We start from the raw sequence: 19616 nt of genomic DNA on the forward strand, positions 1-19616 counted from the left end.
CTTTGCTGTGCAAAACTGAGGACTCAAACTGAAGATTCAAAACCTCTGGCTCCTGCTGCACCAACTCTTATATTTGAAGAATTTTTTAGTTTAACACCAGCTCTGCTCATAGCCCAGCTTTGGAAGTAACACTGGGGCTACTGGAGATGGAGACCACCAGTGAGGAACTGGGGGGGGTCTCTCCACTTGCCAAAAAGCCTTCCCACATTCTGAGGTGCCCAGCAAGACCAGGACCATTGGAAAACCACACAGGGTGCTGCAGAAGTGCTGCCAGTTACCTGGAGGCTCGCCTTCAAGCCGCTAACGTCACAGCCCTCGCCCAGGGCTGCCTGCATGGCGTGGATGATCACGTAGCACATGCATGCCCGGGGACTTTGGGAGACCTGAGCTGCCTTTGTGTCAGTGACCAGCGCGTTGCAGATGGCTTCAGAGAGCAGCTCTGGATCGGCAAAGATGAAAATCCTGCGTGGGGCAGGAGGGTGGGAAAAGAGGGACATGAGATGAGATGAGGACTCCCCGTTACTGACATCAGGGCTAGCACAAGCAGCTCACGTCTCCATTATCCCACGCAGAACAAAAGGGTTGCTGCTGATATTCCCCTTCTCTGCCCTGTCTCCCCACCAAGGGAAGCTCTCTGCCTCCCAGGACCACATAAATAAATTGGGACACATGGAAGGAATGTGCTCCTCCTAGTGCAAAGCTCATTTTAGCGAGGCACTGGATGCCACCAAACTGTGTTCCCCAAGACCACATACTGCCACGTGGTTTATGTCCAAATTGTCTGTTCCATCCAACATTAATTCAGAGCGCAGGAAAAGGACAGATTTCACTATGAGACTATAAAAGAAATAAAAGTAACAACACATTCGAAGAAGCACTACTCACTTTTCCTGATAAGGATACGGATCGCTTTTGAGACTCTGTTCAGAAATGACCATTCTTTGGTACAACGTACCTAGCAAATGCAAGAAGATAAACATGCAGGAGTCAGAGCATGAGAAATAACAACACAACTCACCAGAGCAGCTCGGTGCTGCTCCTGGTTGTAGAGGCTGATGGTGGGTCTGCCAAGTTGGCGAACACCCGTTGCTGGAGTGACAATGTAAAAGAGCCAAGAATCAGGCCCAGAGTTAAAAATAGTCAAGGACAAAGATAGGCCATGCGACATAAAAAGAAAACCCCTTCTATTCAGGGATTATTTCCTGTATTTCCCTTCCTTTGTTTAGTGGATTATGAGCTTGGGAGCAGAGTCGGAAGCCAGAAGAAGAGCTCTACTCCCGGCCTCCAGGCCACACTGTGGGACAGCGTTTGGGTGGATATGAAGAGCACAACGTGTTTCTGAATCGGGAGAGATGTACTTTACCCTCACCCAGCTCTGGGGTAGGGAAGATACATCCACCCCGCATTGCTCAGGTGCAATCATTTTGTGAACCTTGTGGTGCTCTGAGGGAAGCCCCACTGGAGATCCCCATCTCTCCCCACTGAATCATCCTTTTACCAGAAGTCAGGTGAGATAAAGGTGGACCTTGGAGCTCCAGACAAAGCAGTACTGGGGAAAGTGGTCGGGGTGATTGATGGTGATGGGCTGAGACTACCAAGAATGGCACTTTATAATTTCCCACCAGGTTTCTCATATTTTACCTCCACCTCACAAGGTATCTGTACCTTGCACTGTTTTAAGGATTGCTTTTAAAGACTTTTATTAAAGAAAACTTTAACAAGAAGAACTTTAATGAGCAATGTAGAGAAAAAGGAAAATAGAGTTGTCCCCTGGCTTGCTATCTAAAAGGGACTGTTCTCTGCAGAAACCAATGACGTTTTAGTGTCTAAAACCTGATGCATAGGTAGCGGAGGAAGAGCCCATGCTGGACAGCCTGCAATTCAATCTCAGATGGAGACTTCACTTTGCAAAAAGGAGACCTCCACAAAATTTACTGAGATGCCCAGGCTAGCAGCATAAGCACCTTGTTTCCCATATAGACAGAGGGGGGGTGTGTGTATATATATATATATATATATATATATACACACCTGGCCTTATATGGGCTGGACTTGACTCTGGTGGTGCCTACACTGACAGCAGGAGGACCCCAAGGTTTTCAGCTAGTAACTAAGGATCAGCAGCCTGAAATAAGGAGAGGGGAACCCTTCCATCCAAATGCACCCCTAAAACCCCCAAGTGTTTGGCCAGCCCCCTGCAGAAAACCCTGCCATGGCTCACTGCGTTAGGCAAAGGCCAGCTCAGGTATGGAAATTCCCCCAAACCCCCACTACGATTGCCTTGAGGACCCAAGCCATTCAGCACGCCATACAGAGGCAGAGCAGAGAAGCCCTCATACCTGGTGCTGTCCGTTCCATCTTCAGCCTGATGGCATAGTCCAAACCGATGGTGCAGAAAGGCTTGGGCAGGGTGAGCAGCTTCTTACAGAAATCATACACTCTGCCGCAGAGCTCGTCAGAGATGCAGGGAGCCTGGAGCGAGAAAGGGGCAGATATGGAGATGCCACAGGCAGTGATCCCTAATGGTGCTCTCCCCACAACAGACCCCAAGGTGGGAGGGCACAGAGCTACACCAAATTCAATATGGATTTAAATGCAATATATGAAGGAGAATCAGGCCCTACAATGGTTTGGAAACCTCCAGCAATACCCAGTGAAGGACTGTGGGCACACATTTTTGCCAGGTTGTGACTTCCTGCACCATCAGGCACCTAAACACCTCCAGAAAAGGGGGTCGGCTGGAAGGACCTGTCACTCTCATACATGTCACAGGTGACAGTGTCTCAGCCATCAAACAGCACACTGGGAAATGCACAGTTGGGTCCACCTGTGGTAGTCCCAGGGCTTTGCTGGGCAGGTACTGGGATATTTCAGCACAGGAATAGGCACTGAGTGACTTCGGGTGGCCCCCTTCCATGGCTTCTGATTTCCCTGGATCTTGCCCCAGCGAAGCCCATGGTAGGTTACCTTTATCAAGGTATACATCAGCGTGTGCAGCAAGGGGATGATGTAATGTCTGAAGTCACCTCGCTCCGCCTGTGGAACCAAAAGGCACAGTCAGTGCAGGCAGCGCCTGGCAGGATGCTGGGATGGGCAGCAGGACTGGCAGCAGCACAGACCAGAGCCGGGGGAGCCACCGGAGCCCCCGGGATGTGCTGGGTTCTGTCTGCTCAGCAGCTCAGACACACAAGCAGAGCACGGGCATTCGCCCTGGCTTAGGGGTGACGCTCCCTGGGTCAAGGTGGGGTTTGGGATCCCTCCACAGGCCATCAGGGTGGGCAGGATGTCCCCGGGGCAGACAGGTCCTGCATGGTGGGCATCCCACGGGAGCCAGGCCCTGGGGAGAGGTGTGGGGGAAGGACCATGCTGCCGTGGCCACTGCCGCACCGCAGGGCTGGAGATTGCTGTAGGGATGTGAAGGCTCCAGGAGCTGCTGCGAGAGCATGGTTTGCACACTGACAGCTCTGCAGTGCATACGCAGCAGCCATGGTGGGAGAGGGGGAGCAAAAGTTTCTAACTGAGCTCATGAAGGAGCTTCTTTCTGTTGTAAAAACTCATGTGGTAATACAAACCCCCTGGGAAAAGCCTGTCTTACATTTGGTGGGTGTGAGACCAGAGTGAACAGGGAGGAGAGATGTTCTTGCATCCCCATCCTGGCCCATGGGAAGCTAGATAGATGCTCAAGCTGACACAGCTCCAGCCCCTCCCTGCAGCCTGGTCTGGCTCTAACAACAGCTCCAGCAACAGGAATGTCCCTGGATAAACCTGGGAAAGATATTTCCACCCCAAAGTTATTTCCGGTACCTTTCTTCAGGGCTGCTGTGCTGATGGATCTTAGTTCAATGGAACTGATGGCAGCAAAGCTTTGAAACAATCCATAAAATGAGTAATACTGAGTTGCTGAGACCAGCTGATATTTGCCCAGAGCTCCGGAGGAACTCAAGCATGAAATTGCTAAATTATCATCTGCGGTCGGTACTGACTGCTCAGAGCTGCTGCAGTACCAGAGGAATGAAAAAAAAAAAGAAAAAAAAAGTAACACTGATTTCAAAGATGATCTTCAGGGAGATGAAGGGAATTGCAGACCAGGAGGCCTGACATCCCTCCTGGGCAAGGAAAGATAAGAGTAGCAGAGCCATAATAGGGATAAGGGGAAGGGACTGACATGGCTTTTGCAGTGGAAAGCAGACGTCAAGCCCTCTGGGGGAATCCCTGCATCCATAGCCAAGGGTGATGTGGGTGTTCCTGTCTATCTGGATTTGCAAAAGCCACTTGATAAGATCCCTCCCCAAGGCACTGATGGAAGCTAAACTGCCATAGCGTGAGAGAGACAGCCTGCAAATAGCCTCAGAGCTGCTTAAAAGGCAGAAAACAAAGATTAGGAGTAACTGCTCGATGATCACAGCCCTGCGATGTGTACACAGGGATCTACGCTGGGCTGACACGGCTCAAGTGTATGATATGGGAGTGTTGACAGAGAGAGGTGACAGCCTCTGCAGAGGGTGCTTGGCCCCCCCGGGGCTGAGCAGCAGCTAGCTGGAGACACAGGAGCTGAGCAATGCTGAGCAAGGCAGCTCCATCCTTCCAGCTTGAAAGGAGAAATAGCAAAGAGGTAGAGAAAATGGTACGGGGAGGTTTCTGCACAAAGGATAACTAGCGGGGGCTCATCACCAGGGTGGGGAGGAGGAGGTTAAGGGGGCACATGGGCTGTTTGTTCCCCGGAATGAGAGGACACTGGGCAAAATGAGGCAGGCTCATAAGACAGAAAAGGTGCTACTTCTACACATGACATCTCACCAAACCACAAACCAGGTCGCACCAGGATGCTGAGGGTGCTAAAGGTTTACACAAGACCAGAAAATGACAAGACAAATCAATGAAACAAAAAATCCATCACAAAGTTTCCATCTGATGCTCTCAGGACAGGATACTGGGTTAGGTGTTTCTGCTCTGACACCCTCTGGGGCGGAAATGAGTGACATGGAGGAGAAATTTCCACTCTACCTGTGACTACAGCGGGCCGGGGTGGGAGGAAGGAGATTTGGGGGTGGTCGGAAGTGTTTTGCACTGTGCTATTTGCAAACTGCAAAGGCCATCTGCCTTTGGCTGTTGCAGCTTCAAGGAGCCCGTGGAGGTTCCCTACTCCGCCCGAGGCTCACCATCACTTTTGGGACAAACCCTGGTCCGTGCAGCCATCAGCTGGGGATGAGCTATAGCTCTGCCCTTGTGTCCCACAGAGTTTTTCACTCTGTGCCATAAGCCACTGTCCCCAGCCAGGCTCAAGGCCCCCTAAAAACACCTCTGTTTGAGGTGGAATTGAGTCCCCATCCCTCTTCTCCCCTGGGCCCCACAGCCAGGCACATGCCACGGAGGGTCTGAGCCCAGCACTCAGGGGATGTCTCTGAGGCAGCACTCACCCTTTCCAGCTCCTTCACCAGGATCTGGACCAGAACGGAGCTGTTACTGGGATTCTGGTCAATTTTTTTATGCAGGGTCCATCGCAGCATCCCTGAGAAGTGAAAGACAAGAAAGAGATCAATCAGGTTGCCAGGAAGAGCAGCAATGGATCAGGGGCAGCGTTTCATAGAGGAATCAAGAGACCTGGGCACTGTTCCTGCAAAAATCATTTATTGGGATGCTACATTGACATCATTATCAGAACTAAACCAGGCTTCTCTGCCCTCCGCTTCAATCATTGACCCTCTGCAAGGGACAAGTCACGCTGCTGCCCTGATTCTGGATGCAGCATCGATGTGTTGTACCTCTAATACTGGGAAACCTTTGGAAAAAGGTCCTAGAGATGCTAGAACTGGGGGGCTGGAGAAAAGCAAGGCAGGCAATGGATGTGAAGTTTGTTTCCTGTTCCCTCTGTTGCTCTGTTTATGACTGCCTGCTTTCACCACCTGCCCTGGGAAATTTGGGTTCCTCCTGGTCCCAGCACACAGCACCTGAATGCTGGCTGCTGATAGCTCACACTCAGAGGAAGGACCACAAAGCGTCTCAGTCCTGCAGATGTCAAGGCTCATTCCAGACAAAATCAAATTTAATTAACTGTAAAATATTCCATGTACTCCAAGTAAAATCAATTTTTCAAAATCAATTAAGTTTCCTAAGGCTGTAGCAGTCCAGTTGCGGGGTCAGCTAGAGTTTTATTCTCCAAAATCGTAACACAGGGATTTCAACTGATTCTTTAGTGAGAAGCTGAGCAGTGCGTGGTGAATCAATATCCCCACAGGGAGAGATGGAGAGACTCCAACTCAGAAGTGTTAAGTGAGTTGGACAGGGCTGTGTGGCAAGTCGGTGTCAGAGCTGGGAACAGCACCACAAACTCTGGCATTTGATGTCCCACCTCAGTGATGGACCCCTGGGTGAGCGAAGGGTGTAAAGGATGTAACAGCCACCTAGAGGAGGGATGAAAGCTGCTGAAGCTGGTGCACAGCAGACACAAGGAGTTTGCCAAAGATTAGCACCTCTAAGAGCAGGTTAGAACGGGCAGAGCAGTGCCAGGGAGGTGAGGCCACCCCGTGTCCCCTTACCCTGGCACCGACTGAGAGAGGGGAGCGGGGAGGGGGTCGGGGCCAAGCAATGCCCCAGCAAGGCAGCACCCAGGGGACAGCAGGTGCTGACCCCCAGAAGCCGTGCTGCGGGTCCGTCTTACCTCGGTCACACTGGCAGGCGGGGTGATGCCCGTCCAGCTCCCGCAGCAGCGTGCGGACACGGCGCAGGATGTCCGACTCCACCGCTGCAGGGACAAAGAAGACGTGAGCAGCCAGACCAGCACCCCTGGGAGACTGGCACCCAGGGACAACCCCAGGGGAGGAGGCACTGGTTTGGGTGAGTACGGGGACTGCACCTTCACCACATCCCTCAGGACGGCTGTCTCAGCAGGTTTCAAGCCTGGATGAGCCTCAATGGGAACAAGGCAGAGCTTTCCCCAGGGCCACTGGAGCTGGGGGCAAATGCCACCCCATGGACTGGTGGCCTCTGGAGCTATACTGGAGAGCAAAGTGCTCCTGCAGAGATGTGGTGGTAGAGAAGCTCTGCAGAGGACTGCTCATGCATCAGCTCTACAGAGCCCATATTTCCCCTTGTTCAATTAAAAAAAAAATAATCACACATTAAATACAAAAGCTAACAACATTAAACCACAACTTGGCACCATGAAAGAGCAGAAAACCTCTGCGTTTTGGCACTGTATGGATTCGGCCTCAACCTCACACCCATCACAAGGAGCACTCTTGCAACAAGGTCTGCTGCCCACACCAGCAGCTCACCCCTCATGGGAAACCCAGGCAGGGCCACCAGGCTGGCGTCTCACCTCCTGCCTTCCACCCAGGACCCTTCACAGCCTCTCCCCAACGTGCGACCACCCACCCATGGGCCCTGAGCACCTTCTGCTCCCCCAGGCAAGGACCCGAGGTCCGTGCTTCTGCCTGGTAACCACCACATGCACCTTGTACACATCAAAACCAAACTGCATCCTGCTCTCAGCCAAAAATAAGTCCAACCTCAGACCCAGTCTTCAGTATGACTCGTACATGGGGTGAGGGCTCGTGATCACAAGCGAGCTCACATGACAGCTGGCTGGCCACGCACACCGACACATCGCAGATGTAGAATAAAAGTCAGCCCTGAAAGCATGTGGGGTATCTGTCGGGAAAGCTGCAAGGTCCCTTTACTCCACCACAGCCTGTCTTTGTGTCCCTCCTTACACTGGGCTACTGTTTCCCTATCTGCAAAAAGATTCTTGCTCCTTTGTAATAGAAAAAAAGCATTATATAGAGTATTATTAGGTGATGTTCTCCTTCTGTAGGAAGTTGTAGGCTGGAGCAGCCAGCATATGGCCTGATCCAGGGGAGGATCTCAGGTGTTTGTGGCTGCCGTATCCCAGAGTCCTTCCCTGGGCAGGTTCCTGTCTCTGTGTTCACTGGTAGGGTCCAGACCATTGCCAGCAGTGGCCAAGTGGGTCTCACCTGCATGGCAAGGATGCAAGCAAAGAGCAATTTATCCAGGTCCTAAGGAAGCTCCAGACACATACTGCCCTGAGTTGTCTCATCCACATGGGATTGGTGTCATTACCACCACATCACCTGCCCAGTTTTTCTCCTGAATTTGCTTATTCCCTCCACACCCTCTTTTGCCACAGCTCCATCTTCCCTAACATCAGAGGGATGACAGGAGGGCAGTGGTGGGCATTCGTCTTTCTTTACCAACAAGAAACAGAGGAGGCAGCCAGGACAACACTGTTTAAGAGCTGTGCTCAAGGACCACGGCCTCCAAACCTCCTTCCTTGGCTCTGGAAGGAGATAAAGCCAACTGGGCTGGGTCCGGTTGGTGGAGCAGGTGGTGCTTTGGGCTTTACAACGAATGGTGACTGGGGGAGGTTGGTTGGGAGCTATGGGAAGGGAAACAGAAAAGTACTGGGGGGATTTTACAGCTCAACTGGAGGGTCAGACCAACAGGGGCATCTCCAGTGAGTGTTCCTGTGGGCAGAGGACCATGAAGACATGATCATGCAGGAGATGGGGCAGCTTTGAGTATCTGGCCCCTCGTTCCTTGCAGACCCATGCACCATCTCAGGATGGGTTTGAAGCAAAAAACAGAGATGATTTTTTGTTCTTCTGCTGTGTCTTTTAGTGGTGGCCCAGGGCCATCATGCAGGGGAGTGGATGTGGCACCGTTCCCACTGGCAATGCACATCAGAGAGCAGGAGCACTTTGCCCCTCACAGCATCGTTGCTGCCTCCTTGTCACAGCTCGCAGGACAGGCAGCATGGCCAGATACATGACAAGGCACTCTCGCCCTCTCCAAGCCCAAGACTGCAGCGCCATGGGTCCAATGAGATGGTGACCAGGGCATAGAGGCAGAAGATACGAGCCCTGCATAAAAGACAACTGGAAAATGCAAAATGTAATGTATTGGGGATGGCCTATCCCTGAGCACAGCGCAACAGCCAAAATAGTTCTCCTATTTACTGACCCCAGGGAAGTGCAACCCCATAAGGATGCTAGTATGGAGGATTCATCCAATTCAGGCTTCTTCTGCAGAGGAGTACTTACTGCTGCGGCTTCAGTCAAAGCTGTGTTAGAAAACAACAACACACTCGGGTTCACAGTTACTCCCATATGCTGGCAAAGTTGTGCGTGTGTACATGGGAAGTGCCATCTCTGCCAGCATGGTTCATGCCATCGTACCCACACGGGGAGGAACTACAGTGCAAAAATGTCCTTTGAAACAGGATTTTTCTCATTTTGGAAGTGTCATTTGGGGAAATGTCTTGGAAATTTGTATTTTGTCTCCTTTTTGTTTTCTCTCCAATGATTTTGTAAAGCTCCTCAACTTCACTATTATGTTCATTGGTTTTGCACTACAGAATTATGAAATAATGGACTATTTGAAATTTCCTATTCTTTTCATTTGGGTATGTTTTTAATTACCAGGGGAAGTTTTTCCTGAACACTGATATAAATACTGTTCTCTTTTTCTAAATCAAAGCAACTACAGTCATGATACGCTGAGGTTTCTTCACGGGGAGCAGAGCATCAAAGCGTTCGTTCCAACACAAACACGAGGCACTTTGATCTAAAAACAGTCTCAACCTACCAGCAACAAACAGTAGTGGCTTAGAAATTAAATAAAACGTTTCAGCATTGATATCCTGACCTCGGGCTGCTGGGAGACCAATACCACCTTGCGAAACAGTGTGAAAATAAAACACAGATGGGGGAAAAAAATGGACACAAAAAAATACAATAAAACATAAAACTGCTTTAAAATTCAAATGTGAATGTTCCCAAGCCTGGTGCTTTTGAAGTGCCCCTCTACAGCAAATCTTTTGCCTGCCTCTCAGTTGCTTCGTGCCTCATTTCCCATCTATCCAGCACAGTCTGCCAACACCTTGCAAAGAGCAAGGTCTGCCCAGCGGCAATGAATCCTCCTTAGATATCCCTGTATTTTATCAGAGGGTAGTTGAGGCACAAGAAGGCAGATGAGGTGGGTTCATTTGGTTGGGATCCCCCTGCCCCGGCACCCCGGGGTGCTCAGCATCACCCACCTGTGCTCTCCATGGCCGAGCTGAGGCTGCAGCACGGGGTGGGCACGGCGGCCGCAGGGCGTCTGCAACGATGGGGTGAGTGCGCAGCTGCTTCTCACTCCACATGGGCATGGCCTTGGGTCCTGCGTCTCACCTGCAAAAAAATAGGGCACGCTTGGCTCAGGCTGGCGGTGGAGATCAGGATCAGCCTGAACCTTGGGGAGGGAGCGCAAAGCCGCCGGGACACTGTGGGGGTGGGACCCCAGCATGGAGGACGTCCGGCAGGGAGGCAGAGCCCTAAGGGTGAGCACAGCATGTCTCAGGGGCTGTGTTTTGCTGGAGAAAGCTTCAGCTTGAAGCTGAACCCATCTGAACACTTGGGCCTCGAAGCCTCCCACAGCAAGGAGGCCCCCAGGGATGAGCATCAGCATCACTGAGCAGGGCAGGATCAGGAACTTCATGCTCCCCAGTGTTTAAGAAGAAATGTTCAGGTTAAGTCAAACTGAGTCTGAAATGCAAAGTCCAACCAGAGAAAGGAAAAAAAAAAGAGCCCAAATTTCCATAAGGTTCCTCTGCTTGGTGTGCTGATCCGCTGCCATACTGATCTAGCATCCCAGAGAAACAAACCCTGAGGAAACCCCGGGAGCTGGTTACGCTGCAGAGGGAAGCCAGCCTGGAGCCGGACGGCTTCCCTTGCCCTCAAGCATTGTTCTTTCCAAAGAAAGAGGAAAAAAAAAATAGTCCTAAGAGCTGAGGAGGAAGGAAGGGAGATTTGCCTATGACATGACAACAAGCAGGCTGGGGAGCTGGCATGGGGCAGCCGTGGGGGAGCAAAGGACACCCGGCATCTTTTATGCAAAATACCACCGCTGAGGTGTTCAGCTGTAGTGATCTACCACACAGCTGGGTCCCTCACAGCCCGCAGCTCCGGCACCTCCTGGTCCTGCCCTGCCAGTGCCCGCAGCGAGGCAGCGGCTCCCCCAGTGCGTTGCCCTCTCCTGTCTCCCCATCCATGGGCACAGCAGCAACCTCAGGACTGCTGCCTGCAGTTACAGCCTGAGTGAGCTGCAATACCGCCTTCAGCATTTCTAGATTGAGGCTCTTCCAGCCTGCGAGTTTTGCCCTCTCTTCTCGCCTTTAGGGATGGAAGAAAACCAGCCCATAGCTCTGAATTCTATGATTTCCCTGAAACACCCATATTTATGGCTGATATCAGGGACCCCACCTCCAGCAGTCCCCAAACCAGCACAGGCAGCAATAACAATGCAGTCCCATCAGTCCATCGCGTCCCTCCAAGCACAGTCAAGCCATCAGCCTACACTTGTGCTCATGTCTTGCTCTATTTAGGATTCTCTCTATTTATTTTGTGGATTTAGGACCTAACTCTACCCAGGTAGGTCCTAAATCTGTAAATATCCATCACCAAACCCAACAGCTCTGCAACTGCAGGGAGAGATGGATGGACACACATGGGAATGCCCCTGCCACACACCACTCGAGCCCCGGGAGCATCCTGTTCTCAGCAGCAGCTTTCAGAAGCTCATTAAAGGTTTTCCATGGCACGTGAAGTTTTCAAAACGCATCCCAGACCCATGTGGCCTTTATTTCTGGCCCTGGAGATGGATAACTAGGCCTGGCACTAAGGTACCACAGTGGATTTCCACCGACCGCCGAGGAGCAGGGCTGTGGGGGCAGCTCCCAGCCATGGCTGAAAGCAGAGAGGACAAGGAAGGCGAGGAGGACAGGGGTCCTTCTGCAGGCCAGGGGCTTATTATAGCAAAACCCCTGCCTCTGCTTGCACAGCTGGCAGGCAGCTTGGTCCAGGGCTGGGAGCACGGAGGAGACACCAAGCCTCCTCCGGCTCAGCTTGATGCCTGACACCAGCCTCAGAAATGCATCTCTGTGGCACATGGATACTGCTGCAGCAATGGATGTGCCCTTTCCTCCAAGGTGACCGCTCTGGGCTGCACTAGGGGTGAGTAACAGGGCAGAGGGTGTCTACTAAGGTCAGCAAACCATTTCCCCCTCTGCACCCCAAGCTGGTGGCAGCGGTGCAGCCTGCAGGTGAGTCGCAGCGCTGCCCAGAGGTTGTTCCTGCCTGTGGCACAGCCACCTGCCTTCTATCCCTGGCCAGGTACTGGACGACTCCCTGGAGATGCTCAGCGCCCCTCGTGCAGAACGGAGAGCAAGGGAAGGATGCTTTCATGCCCTGGCTACAGCTGACTGCAGCGCTGACAGCCTGCAGCAAGCATCAGCCGTTTGTCTGCGGACAAACGGGGCTTTGCTTCTACAGGCAGAAATGAGATGTGCCTCCTGCTATGCCAGAGCCTGGGCCAGGGAAGGATAACATCAATTAATCCTCTTAGTTTCAAAAATTACAGGTCACCCCCTTGAATCACTGGCTGCAGAAGGAAAGTGAATGATTCTCCTAATCCCTTGCCTGCATAAGAGCACCAAATACCACGAAGCAGCGTTACGCAGCTGGTGAGCTGGGTGGCACCACCATTCTCAAAATGCTATTCCCTGCTGGGAAGAGTGCTGGGGTCCCTGATGCCGTGGAAGAGCCACAGCACCGGCGCCGAGCGGCAGAGCTGGGGCTGCGTGCCGGGATCCTCCAGTGCGCCTGCCTCAGGGCTCGGAGAGGTTGCCTGCCAAAGCGAAACACAGCCCGCTGCTAATTGCGTCGGTGGTTTTCCACATCCGCATCCTACCTGCCCACACGTGGGAGGGGAGCTGGTGACCAAATGTGGAACTTGCTTGCCTGCGCTTGGTTTCCAGATTTAGAAAAGGACTCAACAGGGCCAGAGCAACGTGAGCTCCTCCTGCCTGATAAACTTTGGTTCTCGGTTTTCCTGTCTGCTTAAAAAGTGCTGGCTTTCCTCACTGTTGGCAAACAGGAGCTGAGATTGAATCCATAGTCCACCTGCCTGCTCCAAGTGCTTGGGTCTCCCAAGAAAATTCAACATAAAATACCAAAAACTGGTCCCCAGCATATTCAGAGTCCAGTCACGCTGTCTGCAGGAGGACAGGTAAACGTCATATGAGACATGAAAGGACATACATAGAAACAGGCTGGTGAGGAAGACTGGGGTCAATCTGGTTCCTGCCAGGTACCAGCTACTGGTTCTTGCTTGGCCTGGCCATAACCAGCACAGGGACTTAAATGACCAGAAAATCACTCATTTTCGCTGGAGATGTTTTCTGCCTACTTGCTCCCCAAGGATGAGGGTACCAGGGCTACCAAAGGAGGAGGAGGGATGCAGGGCTGAGGATGGGAAGGGCTGTATAGCATCAGCCCCAGTTTGGAGCAGTTCAGACAGCAGGACCACATTTGCCCTCCCCAGCCATGATAGATGGGGATGCTGCCTGCCCTTCCATCCTGGGCGTCATCAGGATTTTCCCAACAGCAACTGGCCCTGCAATCATCCCGACACAAATCCAAACCCAGTAACATGGTGAGGAAGGCTTTGAAGATGCAAGAGAAGAGCCTGCGCTGTAAGAAAGGACTAAATTCAGCCTTTGCACAGAGCATTTACAGACAGTTCCTTGCCCATGGGGATGGAGGCCGCTCCCCAGCCGGGGTGCATGGATAGCTTTTGACTGACATGAATGAAGCCAGGCTGATTTATGCCCAGTGACCTGACCTTGGCACCTCTTTGGCTGAGTGGAGAGTGGCAGGGAGCAAAGACCCAGCCTATGCACCCCTGGGAAGGAGACTGCCAGCCCCTGCCCTGGCAGTGATGCTGCTCCGGGCAGAGGCTGACCATAAGGGATGAAGCCCATCACCTGGCAGGAGGGATTCCTTGAACAACACCTAGAAGCCATGTGTCACTGCAGGGACACAACAACCATCTGTAGCTCCAGTGACACACTTAGAGGTGCTAATCTGGGTGAAAAAGCATTTTAGCAGAGGATGCAGGCACACACTATGGGGACACCAGTGCTGGTGTCAGAGCAGCAGCAGATGTCACCCACTGGCCCCCAGAAATCAGGGGTGTAGCAGGATCCCTATCACTGCACCAGGCTGCTCAGCCTGCTGAGACAGGATCAGTCCCCAACACCCACCCTGTGTGCCTCTGCCTGCCAGGCTGTTCCCAGGACGCAGCAGCCATACATCCCCTGGGAGACCAGATGCAACATGCTGGGATGTGATGCTGGGACCACTCCTTCCCTGGACAAGTCCCTTCCTGCTGGCTCCTTTGCCATTGCCACCCCTTCTGTTCACAGACCATGGGGCTAAAGACCCGTGGTCTGCACTTTGAGCCCATCGAGCCCTGACCCACCATGTGCTGTGAGCCAGCCGGGGGGCCCCCCATGCCCACGGCTTGCTCAGGCGCTGCGTGGGGATGGCAGGCACAGAGACGTGTCTGAGCTGCACTGCAGTCCCCCAGCTTCTCATCCAGGGATCCAGGCGAGCTAGGTCCCCTCTTCAGGTTCGCACTGCTGGCCTGGTGTCTCATGCAGGGACACTCTCAGCCAAGAGGACTTCACTGCGTCTCTGGGACCAGACCCTCAGCATTAACCGTGCCACATCCCCACATCCCAGCACAGCAGACAGCAAGTGTTAGTGCAGTCTCCGGAGGAAGGGGAGCACAAGACATCAGAGCCCCCCACTACAGACAGCCCTCTCTGCCTGCCTCGTCTCTCCCAAAAAGACAGATCCCTGGCAAAAGTAGAGGGATACTCTCCCCATTTCTGGGGATGGACTCTGCGCTGGTCCTAGTGCCCGGTGGACTAACACAGACCTGCAAGAGAGAGGGTCACAGGCTTTCGCCTGGGAACTCCTGCCCCACTCCCCCGAAGGCTGAGGATATCATATCATATCCCCTACCACAGTCTGTCCCTGCACTGTCTCTGCTGCAAGCGGGAGCAGAGCAACCATGCGACCAAAGGACCCTGTCCCAAACCTGCTCAGCACCGGGCTGCACTCACCTTCCCTTGCGTCCCTCCAGCTCCCAGGATCACACGTCCCTTCAGGCTGCAGGACCGTCCCAGCAAGCACATTGCGAGGAGGAGGAAGGAGGAGGACGTGGCGGATCAGGCGCAGCCAAAGGGCTCCTTGGCTGAGGTGCAGCAGGCAGGAGCTAGACAGCGAAGCAGCGATCCCCGTGGCATCCGCGCTGGAGTCCACGCTCAACGCTGGCCAAGCACGGACGGGGCTTGCTTCTGCTCTGTGTGCATGTGCCCGAGCTCACCGGTGACCACAGGCTTTCTAACCAGAAACAGGAAGGGCTCACAGGCCCCAGCCAACACACATGACGGTGGGGAGACGACAGATGAGTCGAGGGGAAATATGACAGTGCAGGGCATAAAAGCAAGCCCTGCAAAAGTGCCAGCGAAAGGGAGAAGCCGCTCAGTTCCCCGATCCACACCCATGAGGGCTTCTCTGCTTTCTGTCCCCCTCCTCCACCTTTGGATCTCTTCCCTTCCTTGCAGCAGACATGAGACACATTTCATCCCGTAACTGGTTATTTTGCTGTCTGCCAGCTCAGCAAGACCAGAGTCTTCTCTGCATTCATCCCACTTCTTTGCAGAGCTGCAAATCCCGGCTTCCTCTCTGCAATTCTTAAAATACCCATGGCATCAGCTGTATTTTATTTCATTTTCAAGAAAAAATTATAAGGAAGGGTGAGAAAAGAAGTCATATTCCCCCCTTCGGTTTTCAATAACTATGAGGTTTTTTTGTGAAAAAAAACCTTAGTGACTCAAAAGCCACCTCTCCCAAGAATTTGGGGTAGTTATGGGAGCCATCTGGCTATATTCTTGAAAACAAAGAACTTTGCAGTGAAAGCACAGTTCACCCCAGGAACTGGCAGATAAGACCATGGTTTAAAGGGCTTTGCAGCCTCATCCTCCTTTCTAAACTACCAGGATGCTGGAGAGAGTAGGACCTGGCTGAGCATCGGGTGCTGAGCACTCCATAAACCCAATCTCAGTGCCCCTCCTCTGCAGGGCAACAGTTAATGGGGACCCAGACGTGGGGAACAGTTTGCGATGGCTGCTCTATTGGGCCAAGCTAATACAAGATGAAGTGTGGTTCCATACAGAGGTGAGGCCACTGGGGCTGGGATCCTCCAGTTTGCCTCTCTCCTCACCTCTCCATCCTCCCAGTGCTCACCCCGTTGAACCACCTTCCTCCTGAGCAGGCGTTCCTCATTTGCATCATGCTCTGGCCAGGCCTGCACAAGGAAATAGTCACCTTCCTCCAGGGTTTTCCCCTCCCTGGTGCTTACAGCCAGGGAGGCATGGTGGGAGACCACACCAATGCCCTCTCCTTTCTCTGAGGGCTGGTCATTAGCAGGACAGACACCAAAGACACTGTGACGAGGTGGGTTTCAGCAGATCATACTTTACCCTGTTTGCTTTTTGGATGTGTCTGGAGGGTGCCAGCTATGGCTGGATGGGCACCACCAGGTTGTACAAGCAGAAGGTCATGGGTCCCTGTAGGGTGATCGGTCCCTACCACACGCAGAGACCAGACTGGGCTGCATCGGCTGCTCTTGTCTTCCACGAAGGAGGATCCATGCTCACTCAGCCCTTGTTAGATTGTTTTAATTATATGATGGGCTAGCACCCATATGGGTGTCAGGATACACCACCTGCAGCCCCAAAGGGCCCTGGTTCAGGCTCAGCACTATGCAGTCCCATGCCAGCGGAGGGCTTGCCTGGCCACCAGCCTCTATGCACCCCTGAGCCATTGCAGCCTGAGCAGAGACAGGCAGAGCAAGGTATCGCACAGTCACAGCCTCACCACCAAGAGAGCTGGGGGATTTTCAGAAGTGCTGCCAACACACTGCCAGCAAATAGCCAAGTGCCTCTACGACTTTCAGGGGAATCCAGCCTGACCAGGACCAGAGCTGAGTCCCAGGAGGCTGCCTGGACCACGTCCCACCCCACAGCAGCCCAAGTCCCCCAGCCTGCTCCATTCTGCTGACCATTACAACAAAGCCAGGCAAACTTCCCAGCGAGCACGTGGCACAGCAACGGGATTGCCTCCACAGCTTGGTGTACCCACTGGAGGAACAAGTCCAGCTGTACAGGAAAGCACGTCCCTGTCCCAAGAAAAGGATATTTCCCTCTAAGCTCCAATCCGTGGCAGAAGTTAAAGCTCAGTCCTTTTTAAGCCCTCAGTATGTGAGGATGCTGGAGTGGGTTTGAAATCCCATGGCAGGAGGATGGAGATCTGTCCATCCACATGAGTCATCTCAACCCCATCATACTTAGTGGAGAGAAGTGACTCAGGCTATCCCCTGGAAACATTCAACATGGGGATGCACAGCCTCCCCAAAAACCCTCTGCTCTGTCTCACAGATCATCAAAAGCTGGAAGAAATCACTAAAATCCAGAACCCCTAGACTAGGTGAAACACATGAGAGACAGACCGAGCAGTGCAGAAACATCTGAAGCTGTGAAAGAAAACCTAAACCCAATGCCTTTGGTGGTGGGAGCTGGGCTACCAGCAAACAGGCAGGCTCCCTTAGGAAGCCTGGTCATGCTGCCCTGCCCCAGCTCTCCAACATGCCCAGGCATCCTCCGCTGCCCAGCACACCCCGGCTTGGGTCCCAAATGTCATTGCCTGGAGCTGTGCTGACCATGGCCAGCCCTGGGGATGTCCCCTCTCCCACCTCCTCACTTTGCCTGAAGGACAGCAGTGACAGACCAGGGCAAGCGCAGCCCATGGTGCGCACACCCTTGCTTTCTCCGAGTTATATTTAGTCCGACTCCAAAGCCAGCCTCTCCACGCCTTCTGCAGCCCTGTATTTAGTTACAAATTCACTACACGGGTACGTCTGAGGTTTCCTGTGGTTGTTTATCAGCTCGACTACAGACGCTCGCAAAGAAAAACCCATGTATTGCACAGGAACGAAGCATGGAAAGCTGTTCCCCTGCCCGCGCTCCTCCTCTTCCCTCTCCCCCATCCCACCACCAGTTACCGCCCCGATCCCAACTCTTCCCAATCCTGCAGCGGACACCCCAGCTTGCTCCTGGTGCGAGGAAGGATCGTACAAATACCATCGGCAGCGGCGAGCGAGCTGTTCTGCGCCAGAGCGTCCTGAAGGGAGACGTGGCAAGTCCTCAGCCGTAGGGAAGGCACATGAGCACGTGTACTTGCAGCTTTTCATCATGAGATGACAGATGTCCTGGGGAGCAGACCAGAATTTGCCAGCCCCTCGTGCTGCCCTCCCCCTTCTCCCTGCAGTTGCCTTCGAATGAGATCGGTTATGAAAGTAGTACATCAGAGGCTTCGTCTAACGTTACAAAGCTCCGGGGCGGCTGCCCAGCCCGCATTTCCTTTTAGCTCTGGCGAGAGTGGCTGCAGCACAAGTATCAGATGTGAGCCAAAGGGGGATTTCTTCACTGCATGTGTTGAAGGGCCATTTCCCCCAAGCCAACCTGAGTATTTGACATTGCATCCTCTGGGCTGCTCAAAACTGCAGCCGACAGCTCCCGAAACACCGTGCAATTGCTCCTCTGGACTCAGCATCATAGCTTACACCAGGAGAAACTGGTGCTGCAGCAAAATCATCCAGGGGAGTCCATCAGAGGCAGGTTTGACATCCTGTTTGCACCTTCCTCCCTCTTAAACCATGTCCGTCTGCCAGTGGAGCAGCCGCTATTTTCGGCCCTGATCCTGACTTCCAGCCCAGCTGCACAGCCCAGGTAGGAAAGCAGGACAAATGCAGCTTTCCAGCCTCCAGCCCTCCTTACTGTCCAGGCAACAGCAGCTCCAGGCTCCCCTGAGAACCTGAACCATGGCCAAGGATAAACACTGAGGGCAGGGTCTGGCTCCATCTCACCTTACATCAGCCGTCCCCGAGCAAGGTGTCTCAGTTAAAATGAAAACTAAGCAAAACTTTTGTTAGGAAACTCAAAAACCACATAAAGATCACCTGCCTTATTTTTGGCCCCATTCAGACAGGTTGCTGGGATGGAGGTGACCTGCAGAAGAGGCAGGGGGACCACGCATGCTGTGGAGCAGCCTGGAGCCCTTCTGGACTGATTTTCAGTTTCAGCTCAAAACCTGGCAGGGCTTGTGGTTTCAGACAGCTCTGATATGAAACCAGATGCTCTCCCTCAGGCTCTCACTGCCAAGGAAACGCATCTCAAGCTCAGACTCTGCTTTCCAGCAACACTTCGCTGTGCCACTTGCCTGCTGGCTGCTCTGGCAAGGCACGTGCCTGCCAGGAGACTCATGCCCATGGAGGGAGAAGGTGAGAATGGCTCTTACAGCCATTTCACTAATAAAACACCTTCACAGCTCGCGCTGCAGCAGACGTTCATCTGCCCATCAGGACTGAATGAGCCCCGAAGACCTTTGCTAAAGCTGGCGTGGAAGTTGAGCGGCTTCCTGGACACTAACGACTCTTTGGAGACTTCCTTGCCAACGTCACATTTCATTCTTTCTAAGGAAAGAAACGAGTTTTCCGGAAGCATCAGCTTTTTAGATTTAGCATCTCTTTCCATTCCCAGGTCAGCTTTGGAAAAAACAATCAGAGGGAAAAAATAAGTGCATTTTGAAAACCACTGCCAGGTTTGCTCATGCAAACAGCCCAAGCAAGTGCTGTCCACCTGAGGGGGAAAT

The 19616-nt window shown here is 52.9% G+C and overlaps 1 protein-coding gene across 2 annotated transcripts in view; it reads right to left on the reverse strand.

Moving 5' to 3' along the window:
- Positions 1–19616, reverse strand: part of PIK3R6 (phosphoinositide-3-kinase regulatory subunit 6) — a 36604-nt gene that overhangs the window by 11926 nt on the left and 5062 nt on the right. Inside the window, exons 1-8 of one of the 2 annotated variants that reach the window (XM_069798882.1) lie at positions 14966–15621; positions 10055–10187; positions 6659–6742; positions 5418–5509; positions 2968–3036; positions 2340–2472; positions 886–955; positions 279–462 (exon numbers count right to left, since the gene is read on the reverse strand). In XM_069798882.1, the coding sequence (XP_069654983.1) occupies positions 279–462; positions 886–955; positions 2340–2472; positions 2968–3036; positions 5418–5509; positions 6659–6742; positions 10055–10067 (645 nt within the window). In that variant the 5' untranslated portion in view covers positions 10068–10187; positions 14966–15621. Of the gene's footprint in view, positions 1–278; positions 463–885; positions 956–2339; positions 2473–2967; positions 3037–5417; positions 5510–6658; positions 6743–10054; positions 10188–14965; positions 15622–19616 lie in introns of those variants that run through there. The other variant, XM_069798881.1, reaches the window with a different exon arrangement.

This window comes from Haliaeetus albicilla, chromosome 12 (genome assembly GCF_947461875.1).
Source record: "Haliaeetus albicilla chromosome 12, bHalAlb1.1, whole genome shotgun sequence".
NCBI lineage: Eukaryota > Metazoa > Chordata > Aves > Accipitriformes > Accipitridae > Haliaeetus > Haliaeetus albicilla.